Below are 21,818 nucleotides of genomic sequence, written 5' to 3'. Positions count from 1 at the left end.
GCCACAGCATGTTGGGGCACGGTGTGGATCTAAATCCGTAGCTGGTTATTTGAGAGGATGGGACCTATGGGAAGTGTACTAACACAGACATGTCCAATTTGACACCAGGAGATAAAATTACTCAGTTGCTTCGAATGAACGAACACGTATTTTGGAAGAGAACAGGCAGGTGGGAGGGGGCGAAGAGAGATGGACGGAGCAAGGAAGGTGGTAATGATCAGGGAGGCTAAGTGAGACAATTACCAAACAGAACATTAATTCTCCGAACTCATATATACTTTATGGCATGGTGGCACAGTGGTCTGCTTGGGTTTCCTCCGGGTGCTCGGGTCTCCTTCCACAGTCGAAAGATGTGAAGGTTTGGTGGATTGGCTATGCTAACTTGCCCCTTAACTTGCAGGTTAGGAAGGGTTATGGGGGTTGCGTGGGAATTATAGGGCGGTGGACTGGGCCTGGTAGGGTATTTGTAACGGTCGGTGTTAGTCGAGCTGGGCCGAAGTGCCTCCTCCTGCGCTGTCGGGATTCTATGGTTCTATATTAGGAGTTGTTTATATCTTCCATTCTCCGGATATGATTGAATTCAGCGAGAAATACAGTAATTTTGTAGTCTGTCTACAGATGCTTCCTGAACTGCAAAGTGTCTCTGCATCACCTACTTCTCTATTTTGTTTCCCGTCGTTACCGAGCAACTTGCTGTCCAAAATATTGGATCCATCCAATTATTGTTCTCTGGGGAAGTTGTTCGCTCTGCATCTGAGGAGGTCAAAGGGCAATAAAAGTCACAAGCTGACTTTTTACCCAAATCGTTATACAGGGAGACAGAGGATATGGAAAAATAGGTCTTTGAGCCATTCGATCAGGAAACAAAGGTATTGGTTAGATGATTTTATGTGTGTGAATGGGCAATGGTTTCCGCGAGAGTTCCATTTGGCACGTACGCGGGGCTACTGCTGTTTGCTGTTCATTTAGCAATTTTGTCTTTACTGTTGGGGGCATGATTAGGAAGCTCTAATCTTAAGTCCCCCAACATACCTCATCACAATTTGCAAGAGCCGGTGCAGATTCGATGGGCAAATGGCCTCCTTCTGCATTGTAAATTCTATGATAATCTATGATAATTTCAGACTGCTCCTTATTCTGAGTCTGTGATTCTTGATTGTAGATTCAACAGCCATGGCAGGATGTGGGGCGTGTGGGGAAGGGATTATAAAATCTGTCCTGCCCTGTAATAGTTTTGTAAGTCCCAATTACATCTTTGCTTCGAAATAGTAGAGGTAACAGGCTCAGTTACCTCAATCGCTCCTCACTGGCGAGTTCCGCCATCCCTGGAATTAACTTGGCGTATGCTTTAAGGCACATCTGAAGTTCCTTAGGAACGGAGACAAACACTGTGCACAATACTCCCGATGCAGACTCAACACGTCTGTATCGCATTGCAGCAAGGCATCTTCATTCCTGTCCTCAAATCCTCGTAAATTAAAGGGCACAATGGCATTTTCGTTGCCAAAAGCGGACTGCACCCACCAATGCCCCGTTGCCCTTCAGAAGGTGATGCTGTTCGTGAACCGGTACAGTCACTGGGGGCAGGTGTTAGGTCCTTATTTGAAGGAAATGGATGTTGCCTGGCACTTGCTCTGCCTTTCTGTTCATTTCCTACCCAACTGCATACTTGCACACTTATTCATGTCATATCCCACCTGTCAGGAGCAAATAATGCGTGTCCTTGATGTGTATGTCCCTGTCAGGCAGGGAGGAAATGGTCGAGTGAGGGATCCATGGTTTACAAAAGAGGTTGAATGTCTTGTCAAGAGGAAGAAGGACGTAAGGATGAGGTTCAGTTAGTTCACTCGAGGGATACAAGATAGCTAGGAAGGAGCTCAAGAAAGGGCTTACGGGAGCTAGGAGGGGGCATGAGAAGTACTTGTCGCAGGACCAATGTGATGTTAGGGCCGGTCACGGACAAAAGTGGGAACGTGTGCATGGAGTCTGAAGATACAGGAGAGGCCCTAAATGAATACTTTTCTTCAGTGTTCACAAAGGAGAGGGGCCATGCTGTTGAGGAGGATATTGCGATACAGGCAGCCAGGCTGGAGGACGTAGGTATTCGGAAGGAAGATGTGTCAGAAATGTTGAGAAGCCTGAGGATAGATAAGACCCTGGGCCTGATGGGATATACCCTTGGATTCTTTGGAAGGCGAGGGATGAGATTGCAGAGCCTTTGGCTTTGATCGTTATGTCCTCACTGTCAGGAATAGTGAATTCCTCACTACAGGAATAGTGCCATGAGACTGGAGAGAGGCGACTGCTGTCTCCTCGTTCAAGAAAGGGAATAGGTATAACCCTGGGAATTATAGGCCGGTTAGTCTCACATCGGGCATAGGTAAATTATTGGAAAGGGTTCTGAGAGATAGCGTTCAAGATCATTTGGAAAGATACAGCGTAATCCAGGATAGTCAGCATGGATTTGTGAGGGGTACGTCTTGCCTCACAAGTTTGATTGTATTCTTTGAGAAGGAAACTGCGTACATAGATGAAGGTAGAGCAGTTGACGTCGATGCTTGGATTTTTGTAAGGCGTTTGATAAGGTGCCCCATGGTCGGCTCATGCAGAAAGTAAGGAGGCATGGCATAGAGGGAAATTTGGCCGATTGGATCAGTAACTGGCTATCACATAGAAGACAGAGGGTGGTAGTAGACGGTACATTTTCATCCTGGAGCCCAGTCACCAGCTGTGTACCACAGGGATCAGTGCTGGGTATTCTGCGATTTATGATTTTTATCAATGAATTGGATGATGGAGTTGAAGGTTGGGTTAGTAAATTTGCTGATGACACCAAGATTAGTGGAGTAGTGGATAATGTCGAGGGCTGTTGTAGGCTGCAAAGAGACATTGCTCGGATGCAGAGATGTGCTGAAAAGCGGCAGATCGAGTTTAACCCTGATAAATATGAGATGATTTATTTTGGTAGGATAAATTTGAATGTGGATTACAGGGTTCACACAGGTTTCTGTAGAATGTAGAGGAGCAGAGAGATCTCGCAATTCATGTCCATAGATCTCTGAAAGTTGCCACCCAAGTGGATAGACCCGTGAAGAAAGCCTATAGTGTGTTAGCATTTATTAACGGGGGGATTGAGTTTTACAGCAGCGAGGTTATCCTGCAACTGTGCAAGACGTTGGTTAGACCACATTTGGAGTATTGTGTGCAATTCTGGTCACATCATTATAGGAAGGATGTGGAAGCAGTGGAAAGGGTGCAAAGGAGATTTACCAGGATGCTGCCGGGATTGGAGGGTAGGTCTTATGAGGAAAGGTTGAAGGTGCGAGGGTTTTTCTCATGGGAGAGAAGGAGGATGAGAGGTGACTTAATTGAGATGTATGAGGCGATGAGAGGGATACATAGAGTGGACGTTCTGCGACTTTGTCCTCGGTGGATTATAGCTGTTACAAGGGGGCATAACTTTCAGGTTCATGGTGGAAGATATAGGAGGGATTTCAGAGGTATCTTCTTTACTCAGAGTGTGGCTGGGGCTTGGAACGCATTCCCAGATATGGTAGTGGAGTCGGACACTTCAGGAGCTTTCAAGCGGTTATTGGATAGACCTTTGGAGTGCACTAGAATGATTGGGAGTAGGTTGATTTGACCTTAGTTTCAGACTAGTTCGGCACAACATCGTGGGCCGAAAACCCTGTACTGGGCTGTACAGTTCTATGTTCTATATTGAAAAACAATCCTAGCTATCGTGTTTATATCAGTAGCTAGCTTGCACATATATTTCATCTTCTCTCACCTTTTGCTTTTTTAGTTGTCCTCTGCTAGCTTTTAAAGGCTGACAATCCTCTGGCTTCTCACTAATCCTCGCCACTTTCTGTGCTTTTTCTTTCGCTTTTATTATGTCCCTGAATGCCTCGTCTGCCACGGGTGCCTCGCCCTCCCCTGAGCAGGTTTACTTCTCCTTGGAATGAATTTCTGTAGACCCTCAACTCTGGCCAATTCCTCCCTCATGTCTTTGTCGTTACCCTTATTTGATTGGGAAATCGTTCCATCTGATTGCAGCTTCTCCCTCTCAAACTCCAGGGAAATTTATTTCATATGTGGTCACTTCTCCCTCAGGGTACCTTCGCCTTAACTTCCCTAATCAAGTCTGCCTCATTACACATCACCAAATCCAGAATTGGCTCTGTCACAAGTTGCTCCAAAAAAGCATGTTCTCGACATCCCACAAATTCCTTTTCTTGGGACCCATTACCGACATGATTTTCAAAATACACTCGCATATTGAAGTACCCCGTGATTCATATCATATTGCCTTTTCGATCTCCTGATTTACTTTCTGTCCCACATTCTGATCACTGCTAGGGGAACTGTACATAACTCCCACCAGGACCTTTTTACCTTTGTAATTCCTCAATCCCGCAGAGTTTCTATGCATTCTTATCCTACATCGCTTCTTGCTGTCGATTTATCTTCATTCCTTACGAACAATTCAACCATTTGCCCATCCACCTGTCCTTTCGATAGGATCCATATCCTTTAGATCCCAGCCTTGATCCCCTTGCAACCCCGTCTCTGTGATGCCCACAGCATCGTACCGGCCAATGTCAATGCGCGTGACAAGCTCATTTTCCTTGTTCCGTATGCTGCACGCATTTACGCACAACGCCCTCAATCCTGCATTGACCACCTCCCTTCTCACAGTTGTCACCTTTTTTGCTCTTCCTGAGGTTAACTTTCTGCCACTTTCTATAATGTCTGGTCTATTACGTGTTCGGGAAACTTAACTAAACTCTCCTGAGCCTCGGTTCATTTAACTAGTTGAAAGTCCGCATAATTAACCTGCCCTTCTACCCCCTCATATAACTTTGCTTTTCCAATTCTCCATGAAATTGAACCCCCCTTCCCCCACTATTAAGTTTAAACCCTATCTACAGCCCTAGTTATACGGTTCGCCAGGACTCTGGTCCCAGCATGATTCAGATGAAGACCGTCCCAACAGAACAGGTCCTCTCATCTCCAGTACTGCTGCCAATGTCCCATGAATTCAAATCCATTTCTTCCACACCAGCCTCTGAACCGCTTTCATATTCCATGACAAGAAATTAGCACACACAAGTAATTCCTTACTGGTTATCTATGTCCAATCGTGACTATCGATTAAGGGTACATCATGCACATTATATGAGCACAATTAACAGATAAGATGCATGCTTAATTAAGCAATAAAATCACAACAAAGGCACTCAGAGCATCTTGAATTTTTTGATATCCAATATCAGGGATGTAGCTATCAATCCTAATCCTTCCTGCTGTTCCATGGCTCTTCTTGAGGAATGGTTGGTATCCAACACCCCTTCCTATGCTTATCAGCAGGAGAGGATACAGAGGAGATGTACCAGGATGTTGCATGGTCTGGAGCGTGTCAGCTGTGAGGAGAGGTAGGGTCAACTCGGATTGTTTTCACTGGAACGACAGAGGTTGAGGGGCAACCTGATAGAAATCTACAAAATTGCAAGTGGCATGGACAGAGTGGATAGTCATGCACTTTTTCTTTGGGTGGAAAAGTCAAGAACGAGGCAGCAGACGTTTAAGGTGTGAATAGGAAAGTTTAGAGTAGATGTGTGATCAAGGTTTTTTTCAGAGTGTGGTGAGTGCCTGGAACGCGGTGCCCGAGGAGGTGGTGAACGTTTAATAGGCATCTTGAAAAATAAACAAAAAGGATGGGGCTAGATGGCAAGGTACCTCTGAATTGCAGCAGGTTTTAGTTTAGATAGGCATCGTGATCGGCGCAGCATTGGAGGATCAAATGCACTGTTCCGGGGCATCAGGAACATATATGAGAAAACAACATGTTCTGTCTGGCAAATTAATCTGTTGGACTAGGGTCAAGGCAACTCCAGGGATGAGAAACAGGACAGAAATGGGTTCTGAGATTGTCTGTTTTTCGGAAAAAAGAGAGGGTGAGATCAAAGCGTTATTGATCTCAGCCTTCCTCTCGTGCGTTCCATTTATGGATGAAGCAATTGGCTGAAATAATTAGGACTATTCGTCGACCGACAGAATTGGCTTCCACTGCTGAGTGAATTTTCAATTCTAGTTTCAATTCCGAAATACTGAACTGGCTGGGAATATTATAGAAATCACAGAGTTCCTACAGTGCAGAAGGAAGTGCACCAGAATGATTGGCTCATCATGTCTGCACGACCCTCCGACATAGCATCCTCCCGAGGACCACACCATTTATCCGTAACACCACATAACATTTTGAACACCAAGGTGTAATTTAGCATGGCCAATCCACCTAATCGCCACATCTTTAGACATGAAAGAAGAAGTTATCACGACCAACTCACTTAACATGCAAATCTATGGACACTGAGCGACAAATTTAACATGGCCAGTCCAGCAACCGTGCAGATCTTTTTGCCATCCGCATTGGCCAATCAACCTACGCCCCACATCTTTGGAAGTGGGTGGAACCCGGAGGATCAGAATAAAACCCACGCAGACACGGGGAGACCGTGCAAACTTGACCCAAACAGTCCATGTTTGGAATGGAACCTGAGTACGCAGCACTGTGCGGGATGTGTTATCTAAACGTGTTACAATCCGAAATCGTCTTATTTCGCTCGTAATCATATACGGAGCTGTTGCTCGTTCATGAGCAAGTAGCAAACGGAAGAATATCTGTCCCATGGTACAATGAGCGCTAATTGAAATGAAATTAAAATGACTTATTGTCACAAGTAGGCTTCAAATGAAGTTCCTGTGAAAAGACCGAGTCGCCACATACCGGCTCCTGTTCGGGGAGGCTGGTACGGGAATTGAACCGTGCTGCTGGCATACCTTGGTCTGCTTTCGAAGCCATTGATTTAGACCTGTGCTAAACAGCCCTTTAGAGGCAGATCTCATCAGGGATGGGACGAGTAAATATTATTCAGAGAAACATTTGAAGGGAGTGTCAGATACACCCACCCAGAAGCTTGCTGTACAATATGTTCATGCACCAAATTGGTGTTCGATTAGTCGTGTTTCCTTGTGTTTTACCTGACGACCACTCCGAACATCTACGCGTCTGTGGCGAATTCAAGTGGTCAATGAACTGTTCAACAGAGTAATCCCTCAATACTGAGTGCTATGCTACTGTCGACAATAGATAAAGGAAAATAAGGAGAATGCATTATCTTGGGGACCTCACCAGAGGCTCCGTCGATATGAACGATGATTGGATGAAGTATATTCGGTCAGCCAAGGCTTGCCACATGTTGCAGTAACACGTTCCAAAGCATGAGAGAGGGGAGGGAGGTGGATTGGGGGTCATTGTGGACTTTCTCCGTTTCTCTCAGTTAGTACCTCCACACACTTCTTTCAATGGACCCTGACCCACCCTGTTGTGAGGCAAGGAGAGAGAATAGCAACACAGTTGCCACCGGGCCCTATCTATCCTCGCAACCTGTTTCACTCGCGTTATGTCTCATCCACCTTTTCCTGCTCAACTTGAAAATCTGTGGATCACGAGGTGCACAACTTTCAAACCATTATGCCACCCGTTCTCCAGACAGAAATTTTACTTTTAAAACGTTATTCCTGAATGGCATCGCCCTTGCCAGAATGCCATGTCCCTCTCCGTTCCACCCCGCCTCACCCCAACACCCCCTGCCTCCATCACTCACTTCACCACACACCGTGCCTTCGCACACTACACTCTGCTTCCTCTCTACACCCTCTGCCTCCCCATACTTCAACTCATTCCAACACCCTCTGTCTCCCCTCAGCACACCCACCTTACTCAAAGCCCTCTTTCTCACACTACCTGCCTCCAATACCCTCTGCCTCCCCTCAGCACATCCACCATACTCCAACGCACTCTTTCTCACCCTACCTTACTCCAACGCTCTCTTTCGCACCCCACCTTACTCCAACACCCTTTGCCGTCCAACTCACCCCGCGTCACCCATTTACCCTCCGCTTCACCATCACACCCGAGCTCATTGCAATTCGCTGTGACTCCCCCACCTCACCCATACACGTTCTGCTTCCCCGTCACGCCTCCCCACCTCAATCCAAGACCCCGCCTCCGACACATATCCCTCACTACAGCACCCTTTGCCTCTCCCCACACCACACCTGATTCCAGTACCCTGGACCTCCCCCACAGGACGCCTCACTCCAATAACCTCTGCCCTCCCTCACCGCACCTCCCTAGCCAGCATTCTATATTGTCTCTCTATCCATAAATGTATATTGTCTCTCGATCCATAACTTTATACTGTCTCGCTATCCATAACTTCATATTGTCTCTCTATCCATAACTCTATATTGTCTCTCTATCCATAGCATTATATTGTGTCTCTCTATCCATAACTTTATATTGCCTCTCTATCCATAACTTCATATTGTCTCTCTGTCCAGAACATTATATTGTCTCTCTATCCTTCACTTCATATTGTCTCTCTATCCATAACTTTATATTGTCTCTCTATCCATAACTTTATATTGTTTCTCTATCCATGACTCTATATTGTCTCTCTATCCATAACATTAAATTGTGTATCTCTATCCATAACTTTATATTGTTTCTCTATCCATACCTTCATATTGTCTCTCCGTCGAGAACTTTGTATTGTCTCTCTATTCATAACTTCATATTATCTCTCTATCCATTACTTTACATTGTCTCACTATCCATAACATTATATTGTTTCTCTATCCATAACTCTGCAGAACATAGAACATAGAACATAGAAAAATACAGTACAGAACAGGCCCTTATGCCGACTATGTTGCGCCGAACTTTTGTCCTAGATTAAGAACAAATTAATCTACACCCCATCACTCTACCGTAATCCATGTACCTACCCAATAGCCGCTTGAAGGTCCCTAATGTTTCCGACTCAACTACTTCCACAGGCAGTGCATTCCATGCCGCCACTACTCTCTGGGTAAAGAACCTGCCTCTGACATCCCCCCTCTATCTTCCACCATTCACCTTAAATTTATGTCCCTTGTAATGGTTTGTTCTACCCGGGGGAAAAGTCTCTGACAGTCTACTCTATCTATTCCCCTGATCAGTTCATAAACTTCTATCAAGTCGCCCCTCATCCTCTTCCGTTCTAATGAGAAAAGGCCGAGCACCCTCAACCTTTTCTCGTAAGACCTACTCTCCATTCCAGGCAACATCATGGCAAATCTCATTTACACCGTTTCCAAAGATTCCACATCCTTTCTAAAATGAGGCGAACAGAACTGCACACAGTACTCCAAATGTGGCCTTACCAAGGATTTGTACAGCTGCATCATCACCTCGCGGCTCTTAAATTCAATCACTCTGCCAATGAACGCCAGCCCACCATAGGCCTTCTTCACAGCTCTATCTACTTGAGTGGAAACTTTCAAAGATCTATGAACATAGATCCCAAGACCTCTCTGCGCCTCCACATTCCCAAGAACCCTACCGTTAACCCTGTATTCCGCATTCTATATTGTCTCTCTATCCATAACTCTGTATTATATATCCATTCATCACACCCATGTTGCCTATCTGTTGATAACTGTATATTTTATTCTCCGGTATCAGAGACTTGTTCGAATTGGAATATGTTCAGGAACGTTTTATTCAATTTCATTATTTTTCCCGTAATTGTGTAACTCTGCTTTTTACAGTTGAAGTCGGTGAGCTGGTCGGGGATGTCGAAGCAGGTGAGTAACACGAGCATAAAAGGAATTGATTTTCAATCTTGTGGATCTGGTTTACACAGAATGTCTGATGCGGACTTTACTCTGCACCTTTGTTCTCTTATGTTTCTACTTCTCCCAACCAATCACCTTTAATTTTTGGAATGACAATCACGGCTTCTCAAAAGTTTGTCAATTGTATTCGGCACAATTCCCACCAGTCACCGTGTGGGGGCTGTGAGGTTTAACATTACAGCAGTTACACTGGCACACTCTGTTCTCTGAATCTTCAAAGAACCATTCCGCATGTGGGTACAATTGATTTTAAAATGCACGTTTATTCCGGCGCACTAGATTTATTGGAACATTAAACAGCGAACCTGCTAAATATCGACTTCTATGTTATTTCATTGAGGAATCGCATCTCGCTACTGTGATTGTGGAAGTCGGTTAATGCGATCTGCAGACATTAGTTTCTGCACATACATTGTTTTAAATGCGTTTTGTTTTTATTCCAGATCGTTTACGGAAACCAGTCGTGACTGTGGATCCAGCTTTTCGGAAGTTTATTACCGGAGAGAAAATAACTTTGAGTTGCCGGTGCGACTGTCCTGCCACACGGATCGAATATTTTCACAATGGGCAAGATGTTGATCATAAGGACTTTAAGAAAATGCAATGCAAGACATATTTAGATCATTCCTTCTCTGTAGGCAGGGCAGGAAAGTATATTTGCCGATGTCAGACTTGGGAGAAGAACGGATGGATACATTCAGATGAGAGCGATCCCGTTCAGATACACATTGGAGGTATGATACCAAACCTGAGTCCGCCTGTGTCATTACATCAACTGCCGATTGCTCTGAAAGTATCAGATCGGTTTCCCCCAAAGCGAATATCAATGGGATTCACTTTGGCCTTTGGACATTGGTCTGCCAAGCTAGCCACTTCAAATACTTTTGTTATATTTTTCCAGGCTAATGTCGGTCTCTTGTCGGCCAACAAGGAAGTAAACGTTCACATTCCTCATCAAATGCTCGTTTTTAAAATTGAATAATCAGTATTATTTCTCGGGGGAACAATACTCCATCTGCCTAATTGTTCTGCATTGCATTACAAGCAGCGAGAAGCAGTGTCAGCAGATTGCCAGGATCTGTCCCGTTCAGCACTCTCGGCTAACTGCTAAGGTGCGCACCTCCTGCTGGCAATGAAATTCGCAGCGGAGTGTTTGAAGTAATGTGTCCCGTTGAACGCAGAATCGGCTCCTACGGATTAAATTGAAGAATGGGTTTCCTCCGGGTGCTCCGGTTTCCTCCCACAGTCCAAAGATGTGCAGGTTAGGTGCATTGGCCATGCTAAATTGCCCTTAGTGTCCACAAAGGTTAGGTGGGGTTCCTGGGTTCAGTGGACAAGGCGGAGTTGTGAGGTTAGGTAGTGTGCTCTTTACAAGGGGCGGTGCAGACTCTCTGGATCGAATGGCGTCCTTCAGCACTGTAAAATCTACGATTCTCTGAAACCATAAAAACCTTGACAACACGTTTTTAGATCGTTGCCAAATGTATAAGTTTACACCAGTTATACCTCTGCTGGAAAGGTTTTCCACATTTCCCTGTCTGAAAATTTTAACTTAAACTATGTTGTGGTGAATTAGAGGCACGGTTGAAAACAAAACGAACTTTAAAATTGCTGGAGTGGATACAAAAAGGGTGATCTCAAAATCGACTGACAAGCGATTGGCAGCGGATGGGAGAGGTCACTCTGCGTCGGGTAATCCGTTACGCCGGTTGGTCAATAGGGTTTCCCATTGAAGGGCAAGCCCACGCCGTCGGGGAAACCCCGGTGCTGCAGGCAAAACGAAGCATCTTGCCGGTGGGGAATACAGCCCAATGTTCTCCGGTTCCTATCTGATTTTCTAGTTGACTGTTCGGGTAGTTGAGGGGAGGAGTTCGGAGCATCCGAATGAAACCTACGCAGACACGGGAGAAAGTGCAAACACCACACAGTCAGTGACCCAAAGTCTGTAATTGAACACGGATCCCATGAGCTAAGAGGCAGCGCTGACCCACTGTGCCAACTAGTGTGCCGCCATGGCGACCCCAATTGTCTAACAGTTCTTTATCATTATATCATATCATACCTCTTCCGAAAGCCTTGTCCTGTTTTACCGTTCTGAGTCAGTTCAAAGGCGAACGAGATGAGGGAATAGGATAGTTCAGTGGTCGGTGATCCAAAATAATGCAACTGTTGCAGCACAGCAGATTACAACGTCAACCCAAATATATTTGTCTCGGCCACACCTTATCAAAGACATGGCACAACTTGGGGTCCATGATTCCAGCAAACCCAAATGCTACTTTCGTAAATTCTAAAATGTACAGTTATCAATATCATTATGATTGATTTACTTGTTACCAGCGCTGCCGCTAATTCTGCCTCAGTATATTTGCATGAAGTAGAGTGGGATGTTGAAGGGATTCCTTCAATAAATACCGTCATTGATTCGACGACAAATATTATATTGGGCACATGGATTTGTCACAATGGCAAAATCGTGTTCCAACTACCTCCACCAGTACACACATTTTTCCATCGACCATATTCTTTCCAAGAGATTTCAAAACGGTTATTTGTGAAGGTCCAAAGGTTTCCAAAAGATTTCCAATAGGTTATCTATGAAGGCCTTGGCTTCTCAAAATTGCCTGAGCTGTGATCATCCTCAGGTGAAATCACCACCATTCAACACTCACATTCAAAGAGGTAACAGCCGATGGTCATCGGGACTGTGGCGACGTGGCCACCTTCTTTGCCTTATTGTTTCTGAACTCCAGTGGTACGCAATAGGGTGCTTACCAGCAGGCACGTTCCATTCCATTGTTTTTATTATTTGACAACATGTCGATCACAAAAGTTAGGAGAATACAGGTGTTGTGTCTGACGTTTACAGGGAACTTATTAACTTTCCGTCAGATGTATCCCAATGAGCAATGACGATTCGCAAAGTGTGCATCCTCCGTGGTTAACTAAGGAAGCAAAGGTGAACATCAAAATGAAATATAGACTGTAGAATTCATCATCAATTCGTGTGTTTTGTTGTTTGCTGCACAGAAGGCGGCCATTGGCCGCATCGTGTCTGCCCCGGCTCCCGATGGAACTACCCAACTTGTCCCATTCTCCATCCCTATTTCTGCGGCACTCTGAATTAATCCTTTTCAATATGTATCCAGCTCTCTTTTGATACCTCCGATGGAATCCACATCCACCACTCTTCCAGGCAGCGCATTCCAAACCCAACAATTCCCTGAGTAAAAACATTTCTGCTCATTTCACTCCGAGCCCTCTTGATGACCATCTTGAAATTGTGATCCCCTCGTCGCTGACATACCATCTACTGGAAACAGAATATCCCTCTTCACTCTGACAAAATGTTCAGAATATTGAACACATCAGTTAGGTCACCTCTTAATCAACTCGGATCCAAGGAGAACAATTCCGATTTCTCTACTCTTTCCTTGTATCTAAAATTCCACATTCCTGCTATCATTCTAGGAACCCTCATCTGAACTCTCTCCAGGGCTTTAACATCCTTCCTGAAATAAGGTGCCCTAAACAGAGTCCCAAATGTGGTCTGACCAAAGATTTGTAGGGGTGTCGCACCTCCTGGCGTGTATCTCAATGACTCGCTTTGTATACTAGGGATCCTCTTCTTAACAACTGTTTCAACTTGCCTGGCCACCTTCAGAGAATTATGCACGTGACCCCCATGGTCCACGTGCTCCTGGAGTCTCCTCAATGCTCAGCCATTGAACCGAGATTGCCTCCCCAAGTTTCTTCTATCAAAATGCATGACCTCACATTTCACTGCATTGAGTTTCATCTACCAGGTGCCTGCCCATTTGGGGCACGTTAGAACCTGGGACCAATTTGGGGAACAGCAAATATTTACTGGACCGATCAGATACAGGGGCGAAAACGGCGACCTATAGACAACAAGACTACGATATAAAAATGAACCGTAAAAATGTATTTTAGGATTGACATAAGGAAAAGTAAAAACGTGGTTCATGGCAGTCTAGTTTATTGTCAGGTCCGCGGCGAAGATTTGATGCAGGAGGATACGAATCTCATCAACTGTCCATAAAACTTACTAATGGATGCACGGTAGCACAAGTGGATAGCACTGTGGCTTCACAGCGCCAGGGCCCCAGGTTCGATTCCCCTCTGGCTCACTGTCTGCGCTGAATCTGCACGCTCTTCCCATGTCTGCGTGGGTTTCCTCCGGGTGCTCTGGTTTCCTACCACAGTCCAAAGATGTGCAGGTTAAGTGGATTGGCAATGATAGATTGCCCTTAATGATCATAAAGGTTAGGAGGGGTTATTGGGTTGCAGGGATAGGGCGGAAGAGGGCTTAAATGGGTCGATGCAGACTCGATGCGCCGAATGGCCTCCTTCTGCACTGTGTGCTCTATGTTATATGTTCTATGTTCTAATGTTGAGTTGGAAATCTTCTCCAGCCTGCGTTCTCGTCTATCATGAGATATTAATGGACTCTTCGGCCAGTTTTCCACCAAAGGGGAAGGTTGGGCATGAAATTATTTTGTTTGATTCATCTCTCCATTCGATTCTTTCAGTGAAAACACTAATCTTGGGGTGTCTGCCAAATTTTCGCGTGCGCGGTCGGCACGAACAAAGAATGAGATAACATCCGGGGCATTAAGAATGGGACTACAGTGTGCGTCTGGTAGGCGGGAGCGAGTTCAACAAGCCTCAAACATTGTCCAGGAACGGTTTTAGGGAGTGTCACTGCAGGGCTGGTGTTTCTTCCTGCTGCTCCTTGTGAAGAGAATCCGTTCTTTTATTTAAGTGTAACTTCTATTTAACTCTAAAATGTGTTTCTCGCTTCTTTCGGGTCTTAGTGACCTTATTGCCGTATGGGAGATAGTAACGCTTTCATCAGTCTTAAGCAGTGTCGCTAATTGCCACGTAAAACAACTTAATTAACTTGGGATTTCTGGGTGTGAAATGTAAATACGCTCTCTGTTCATACGTGATATGCCCGTTCTTAACCCTCGCATTGCATTGACGTGTGATTCTTGGGAACAAACACTGTAAACATACCGGATCCGGTGGGAGCTGCATAGCCTGGATTGCTTTATAGACCCTCTTAATCACATTTTGATTTGATGTTCCGAAATTCAGCGCATCATCGTTTTGACTAAAATCAAACGCTATTTGTTGTGCATCTGAACATCTTGTCTCTGCTTTGTTACAGACAAAGTTTCGCCGCCAACCATCAGCAAACGCCGATCAAACAGTGACACTGTCCTTATTTCCTGCGAAGGTGACATTCGGTTTGCCGGCGGAATATTTTACTTGCACAGAATTCCCAGCGAACAACATGTACAAACTCTCGAAGTGAGCGATGGTCAGAAAAAGCTGACATTTGCTATAAATGTCACGGATCTGGATTCTTTAGGAAATTATAGTTGCCGTTACCAAACATTTGTTTTGGGACATTGGAAGCTGTCCCTGTTCAGCAAATCTGTGGAGGTTACCGAGAAAGGTAAGGATCAACAACCAAGCGGTATCTTTTTGTATCTCAATACTTTATTCGTTGTCGGCATTCTGTTAACAGAAGATAATAGAAGTTAACAGAATGTTCCCATTAATTTGGACATATATGAGATACTTATTGTATGAAGAGGCTGATTGTAGAAACATATATATAGACAAAGTCAAAGATGCAAGACGATACTTTGAAAGCCACTGATCTTCGGGAAAGTGTTCTTCAGGACGCGCGACAACGCAGAATCGCCGAGCAGAAACTTATAGCCAAGTTCCGCACACATGAGTGCGGCCTCAACCGGGGCCTTGGATTCATGTCGCATTACATTCACACCCCACCATCTGGGCTGGGCTTGCGAAATCCTACCAACAGTCCTGGCTTGAGACAATTCACAACTCTTTAAGCTGTGATTATCCCTCTCGCAACGTCTGAACCTGTAAAGACATAATTACCTGCCAAAACTCGCATTCAATATAGCATCTTGCACCATTGACTTTGTCTATATATGAGTCCGTGGAAGTCACCACTTCATTCACCTGGTGAAGAAGCTGCGCTCTGAAAGCCAGTGTTTGAAACAAACCTGTTGGACTTTAACCTGGTGTTGTAAGACTTCGTACTGTGCTCACCCCAGTCCAACGCCGGCATCTCCACATCTTAATAATCAAGTAACCTAGCTATCGCTGTCTCAAAGCCACTCGGTGAGTTGACCTCCACAGCGTTCTGTGACAATGAGTTGTAAAGTTTTACCACGCGCTAGCTGAATAAATTCACAGAGACATGAACGATATGAGCAGGAGGAAGCCATTCGGCGTTCGAGCCTGCTCCGCCATTCGTCACGATCATGCTGATCATCAAACTCAATAGTCTGATCCTGCTTTCTCCCCAGAGCCTTTGATGCCATTCGCCTCAAGTGCCATATCTTGCCGCGTATGGAATATTTTAAATGTATTATCCTCAACTACTCCCTGTAGTAATGAATTCCACAGGCTCACTGCTGTTTGTGTTTAGCAATGTCTCCTCAATTCTGTCCTAAATGATCTTCTCTCAATCCTAAGACTGTGACCCTGGTTCTGGAAACACCCAACATGGGCAACTTCCATCAGCATCTACCCTATCTAGTCCTGTTTGAATTTTATAAGTCTCTGTAAGATCACCCCTCATTCTTCTGAACTCCAGCGAGAACAATTCCAACCTGGTCATTCTCTCCTCAAACATTAGTCCCGCCAACCTAGGAATCAGTCTGGCAAAGCTTCGCTGCACTCCCTCGAGAGCAAGAACATCCTTCTGCAGAGCAGGGGAACAAAAATGCACAAAATATTCTAGTTGTGACGTCACCAAGGCCCTGTATAATTGCAGCAACACATCCCTGTTCCCTTGCTCGAAACCTGTCATTTCAAGCCAACATGCAATTTGGATTATTTGACGTCTGCTGCACCAGCATGCTTTTCAGCGACTGGTGCACAAGGACACCCAATTCCCGCAGCATAATCCCCTCCTCCATCCCCGTAGACCAATCTAACAACCGTTCAGGTCGTAATCTGCCTTTTTGTTTTCCGACCAAAGTGAATAACTTCACATTTATCCAAATTAAACTGGTAGATCCTCCACATTTATGGTTTAACGGATAGTTCCTTCATTCTGATGCTTGCCCTCGGGTTCTAGTCGCTCCGAATAGTGGAAACATCCTCTACACGTCCACTCTATCCAGGCCTCTCAGTAAGCTGTAAGCCTCAATGAGATACCCCCACAACCTTCCAAATTCAGTGGAGTAAAGCCTCAAAATCCTCAGCCGTTCTTCGTATGACAAAACCTTCATTCCGCCTTCTTGTGAAGCTCCTCTGTACCTTTACCAAGGACAACACATCCTTCTTCAGGTTCCGAGCCCATAACTGCTCATAATATTCCAAATAGGGTATGGGCACACCCGGACAGAGCTTCAGCCGTACATTTCTGCTGTTGTATTCCAGCCCTCTCTACATGAATGTTGGCATTATATTTGCCATCCTAACTGCGATATAAATCCATGTTATGTCGTGCATTAGGTATGAGGAGAGGTTGGAAACATCTGTTTCGTTCTCACTGGAATGACGGAGGTTGAGGGGCGATCTGATAGAAGTCGACAAGACTTTGAGGGGCATGGGCAGAGTGATTAGTCGGAAGATTTTCTTCCCAGGGTGGAAGAGTCAATTACTAGGGTGCATAGGATTAGGTGTGAGGGGCAACGTTTAAGGAGATGTGCGAGGGAAACTTTTTACATTGAGAGTGGTGGAAGCCAAGAACCCGCTGCCCGAGGACGTAGTCGAAGCAGGAACGATAGTGACAGTAAAGGCCATCTCGACAAATACAAGTATAGGATGGGAATAGAGGGATATAGTCCCCGGAACGGGAGGGACATTTAGTTCAGACGGGCAGCATGGTCGAAGGGCCAAAGGGCCTGTTCGTGTGCTGTTATTTTCCTTGTTCTTTATTCTTGTTCTTTGTTAAATTTAAGAGAATCCTGAACTGGGACTCCATATGCGGCCAATGCAAAGCCCTGTTTGCAAAATGAACAAGCCCGTTGCAAAGGATATCAAGTATGATGGATTAGAAATGCGGCTATGTAGTTGGCAGAAATGTTTGTGTGTATGTGGGGGTGGGGGGGGGGGGCGGCTTGAGTTGGTATTAGATTGGCCCCTTGTTTTTTTTTATCGCTGACCACAACAGAACTGAGCTAGGACGTGCTTACAGCGATCGTCCTTCACACACAGTGTTCCGAATCCGTTCAATTGAGACAATATATATATGGCCGCATACCATTTCTACGTTTATAAGTAGGTAATGAGTTTCTGGTTGATATTTTGCATGATGTACCAATAGTTCGTATGGTTTTTCAACAAATGTGCTGTAAACAGTTGTATCGAACATCAGTCTGTGGTGTATGTTTGTTTATCACAAGCCATTGGATTTAAGGTTAGGCAGCCAAACCATGCGAAGGTATGTTTGGTGGGAAGATGCCTCAGGCATCTGTATCAACCTGCCATTATTTGATTGAACTGAATTAGAAATAAAATTCATCAGTTGATGGCGAAGGATAAACATTTGCTAATAACACTGCAAAAATTGACTGAGAAACGAGTTTATGTAATTGGCAGGGAATGGTGAGTAGTGATATTTGTAGCTCTGGGAAGGCTTTTATTGGAAATACATTTGGCCACCTTCAGAGGGCACAGCAGTTAACGGCTGCCATTGAAATCAGGAGAACAAATTGCCTATCAAGGGTGACATCTTGCAATCGCTTTTTACATAATGATACATGAACCGAAAAACTCTATCGTGGCGGAGGTATCGAAAGATGCATGCATTATCATAATGGTCTCTGCCAGAAGTGTTGACATTCCCTCCCCCTGCCCCCGAAAAATTCTTACACTGATTTCCCATTTTATCACTTATTAGTTGAACAGAAGAACATGTCGTTGGCCATTGGCCCAGTGTGTGCTGCCTTCATCATCGTTTTGCTGATTGCGGCGCTCATTGCTGGCGTCATCATCAAGCGTCGTGAGTACATTTGCAAAACAGTTCTATATATTGAACCATAGAATCGCTATAGTCAGGATAGCTCTGGACACTAAAGCGCGAATTTAGCATGGTCAAGCAACCTCACCAACAGACCTTTGGAAACTAAGGGGACACATTTAACCTGCACATCGTTGAACAGCAAGAGGAAAACTAGCATGATCAATCCACCTAATCAGCACATCTTTGGACAATGAGCAACATTTAAAAAAATATAACCCACCTAACCGGCACATCTTTCGACACTAAAGGACATTTTTTTTTATTGTGGAGAATCCACCTAACCTGCATAGCTTTGGATACAAAGGGACAATATAGCTTTGCAAATCCATCTAACCATATCACTGGATACCAGGGGGCAATTTTTGCATGGTCACATCATCTAACCTGATAGATGCCAATGGAGGCGGATTCCTTAAATGTTCTGCACGCGCATCCCTGTTCCATGTGCCTATGGTCATCCTTCGCAGAAATTCAGTGTTGTATTTCCCAGTGGCAAAATTTCTGAAGGTTAATTTCGATTGACAAAATAGTTCAATATGTGAGGAGGCACGCAAAAGTAACTGTTCGTTCTGAAGGAAAGTCAAAATACGAGCTAAGCAAACAATATAGATATGTCCATCAGCCTTGAGATAAACGTATTTATAAAATGGGAGAATTCCTGAGATCCTTATAGTGCATACATTGTTGAAGGAGGCCTTTCGTCCCATCGAAATTAGCATGCCGCCCAATCCCACTACCCTCCCCATCCCCGTAGACCAATCTAACATTTGAACACTATGCGGTAGATTTGCATGGCCAATGCACCTAACCTGCACACATTTGGACACTAAGGAGAATTTATCATGACCAATACACCGCACCTGCACATGCTCGGGTACTAAGGGACAAGTTAACATGGTCAATCAACCTCATCGGTACTTCTTAGGATGTTAATGGTCAATATTGTCAGGGCCTTTCCACATGTTTTGACACTAACTGTATTCAGCAATGCCAATACACCGAGACTGTGTGTGGTATTCGGAGCTCGCGGCGGAGCAGAGAAAAAGTGCAAACTCCAGAAAGACAGGAACCCAAGGTCAGAATCCAACCGGGTCCATTGATTTATACATACAAATTGAAACGATCGAGAGGTATTTTATTTTTTCTAAGTTTGTATTGTCGAATTTGCCACCTTTTATTAAACAGGCCAAGTTCTTTTCCGTTTCAAACATAGGAAAACAAAGCTCTGCGAGCTGTCAAATGGCTGCCCAAAATTCAAAGGAGGCCGCCACATGATATTGGGCCAAATTGAATCCCAACTAGACTCAGCAGGTCCTTCCTTCACTTAAACATGTGCAGTTTCACTGTTACTTAGCTTGCTAGGCTGAGTTTCACACACAACATATGTCCAGTATGAAGCTTGCGTCTTCAGGCATGGGGAGGACAATTTCGAGGAAAACCGACGACCTTTTTGACATGTTTCACTATCTGTTTTCACAACAGGGCGAACAGAAAGTCAACTCAATGAGAGGTGAGACTATAATCTGCTGCATTGAATGTTGATAATGGCACATTTATTCAATGTATCGAGTTGCACAATAATTACCTGCGTTATCCAGATGAATCGTTCCGAAACTTGATGAATTTTAAAAAGTAAATTTAATTTGGCCTTCATTCAAAATAACATATTGCCGTTTTCCATATTTTATAGTGCTCCAGCCAAAGGAGATGGAACTCGAAGGTATCAAGAAGATGATGGCACGTGTGAGTGCAGAATCGATGCTAGTCGCTAGTTTTCATGATCAAGAATTTATTTTAGACGTTTTTGGGGAATTCCTGTGACGAAAAATGTTTTAAAGGCACAAAGACATAAAATACTGGGCAAACTCAGAATCTCTGATTGCATCTGTGGAGAGCGAATGAAGTTAAATGTTCCCGTCTGCATGACGCCTTTACAAAGCTGGAGGGAAATGGAAATAGGTCAGATTTATACTGTTCTGCGCGTGTATGTGTGTGTGTGTGTGTGGGGGGGGGGGGGGGGGGGGGGGGCGTGAAGCGGTGGAGCTGGAGGGAGGGCCAGGAGTAGGGGGAGATTGTCTAAGATGTCTTGCACAGAAAGACGAAATGAATATTAATGTGGTGATTATGGCAAACAAGGATGCTGATAGTGGAACAAAAAGAGATTAGAATGTGTGAATGGAGGAACAAAGGTCAGCACTGTGTTGAGGGCAACGAGGAACAAATCGCTCAAGTGGGGTCGGGGGTGGGGAACAGATCAATGGAACAAATGAAAATAAATTGGTTGAAATAAAAATGGGTGACGGTGGAGGAGAGAGTTCACAGTCTAATGTTCTTGAATTGATTATTAATTCCGGAAGGCTGTAAATTACCTAATTGGAAGGTGAGGTGCTGTTCCTCCAGTTGCGCTGGGGTTCACTGGAACATTGCGGCAGGCCCATCACGGACATGTGGATGTGAGAGCAGGACGGTGAGTTGAGCTAACAAAGAACAAAGAACAAATAAATGTACAGCACAGGAACAGGCCCTTCGGCCCTCCAAGCCCGTGCCGACCACGCTGCCCTACTAAACTACAATCTTCTACACTTCCTGGGTCCGTATCCTTCTATTCCCATCCTATTCATGTATTTGTGAAGATGCTCCTTAAATGTCACTATCGTCCCTGATTCCACCACCTCCTCCGGTAGCGAGTTCCAGGCACCCACTACCCTCTTCGTAAAAAACTTGCCTCGTACATCTACTCTAAACCTTGCCCCTCTCACCTTAAACCTATGCCCCCTAGTTATTGACCCCTCTACCCTGGGGAAAAGCCTCTGACTATCCACTCTGTCGATGCCCCTCATAATTTTGTATACCTCTATCAGGTCCCCCTCAACCTCCTTCGTTCCAGTGAGAATAAGCCGAGTTTATTCAACCGCTCCCCATAGCTAATGCCCTCCATACCAGGTAACATTCTGGTAAATCTCTTCTGCACCCTCTCTAAAGCCTCCACATTCTTCTGGTAGTGTGGCGACCAGAATTGAACACTATA

General features: G+C 44.8%; 1 protein-coding gene across 1 annotated transcript in view; it reads left to right on the top strand.

The window, feature by feature from the left end:
• The window catches only part of LOC140399671 (uncharacterized), a 41,969-nt gene extending 23,298 nt beyond the window's left edge, over positions 1-18,671 (top strand). Inside the window, exons 2-6 of the mRNA XM_072489215.1 lie at positions 9,661-9,696; positions 10,191-10,481; positions 14,942-15,232; positions 17,727-17,808; positions 18,668-18,671. Of these exons, the coding sequence (XP_072345316.1) occupies positions 9,661-9,696; positions 10,191-10,481; positions 14,942-15,232; positions 17,727-17,808; positions 18,668-18,671 (704 nt within the window). The remainder of the gene's footprint in view (positions 1-9,660; positions 9,697-10,190; positions 10,482-14,941; positions 15,233-17,726; positions 17,809-18,667) is intronic.
• Positions 18,672-21,818: the final 3,147 nt, after the last annotated feature.

The sequence above is a fragment of the Scyliorhinus torazame genome, chromosome 23 (assembly GCF_047496885.1).
Source record: "Scyliorhinus torazame isolate Kashiwa2021f chromosome 23, sScyTor2.1, whole genome shotgun sequence".
Lineage (NCBI taxonomy): Eukaryota > Metazoa > Chordata > Chondrichthyes > Carcharhiniformes > Scyliorhinidae > Scyliorhinus > Scyliorhinus torazame.
The sequence above is the reverse complement of the archived record's forward strand: the minus strand, read 5'-3'. Positions and strand labels throughout refer to the sequence as shown.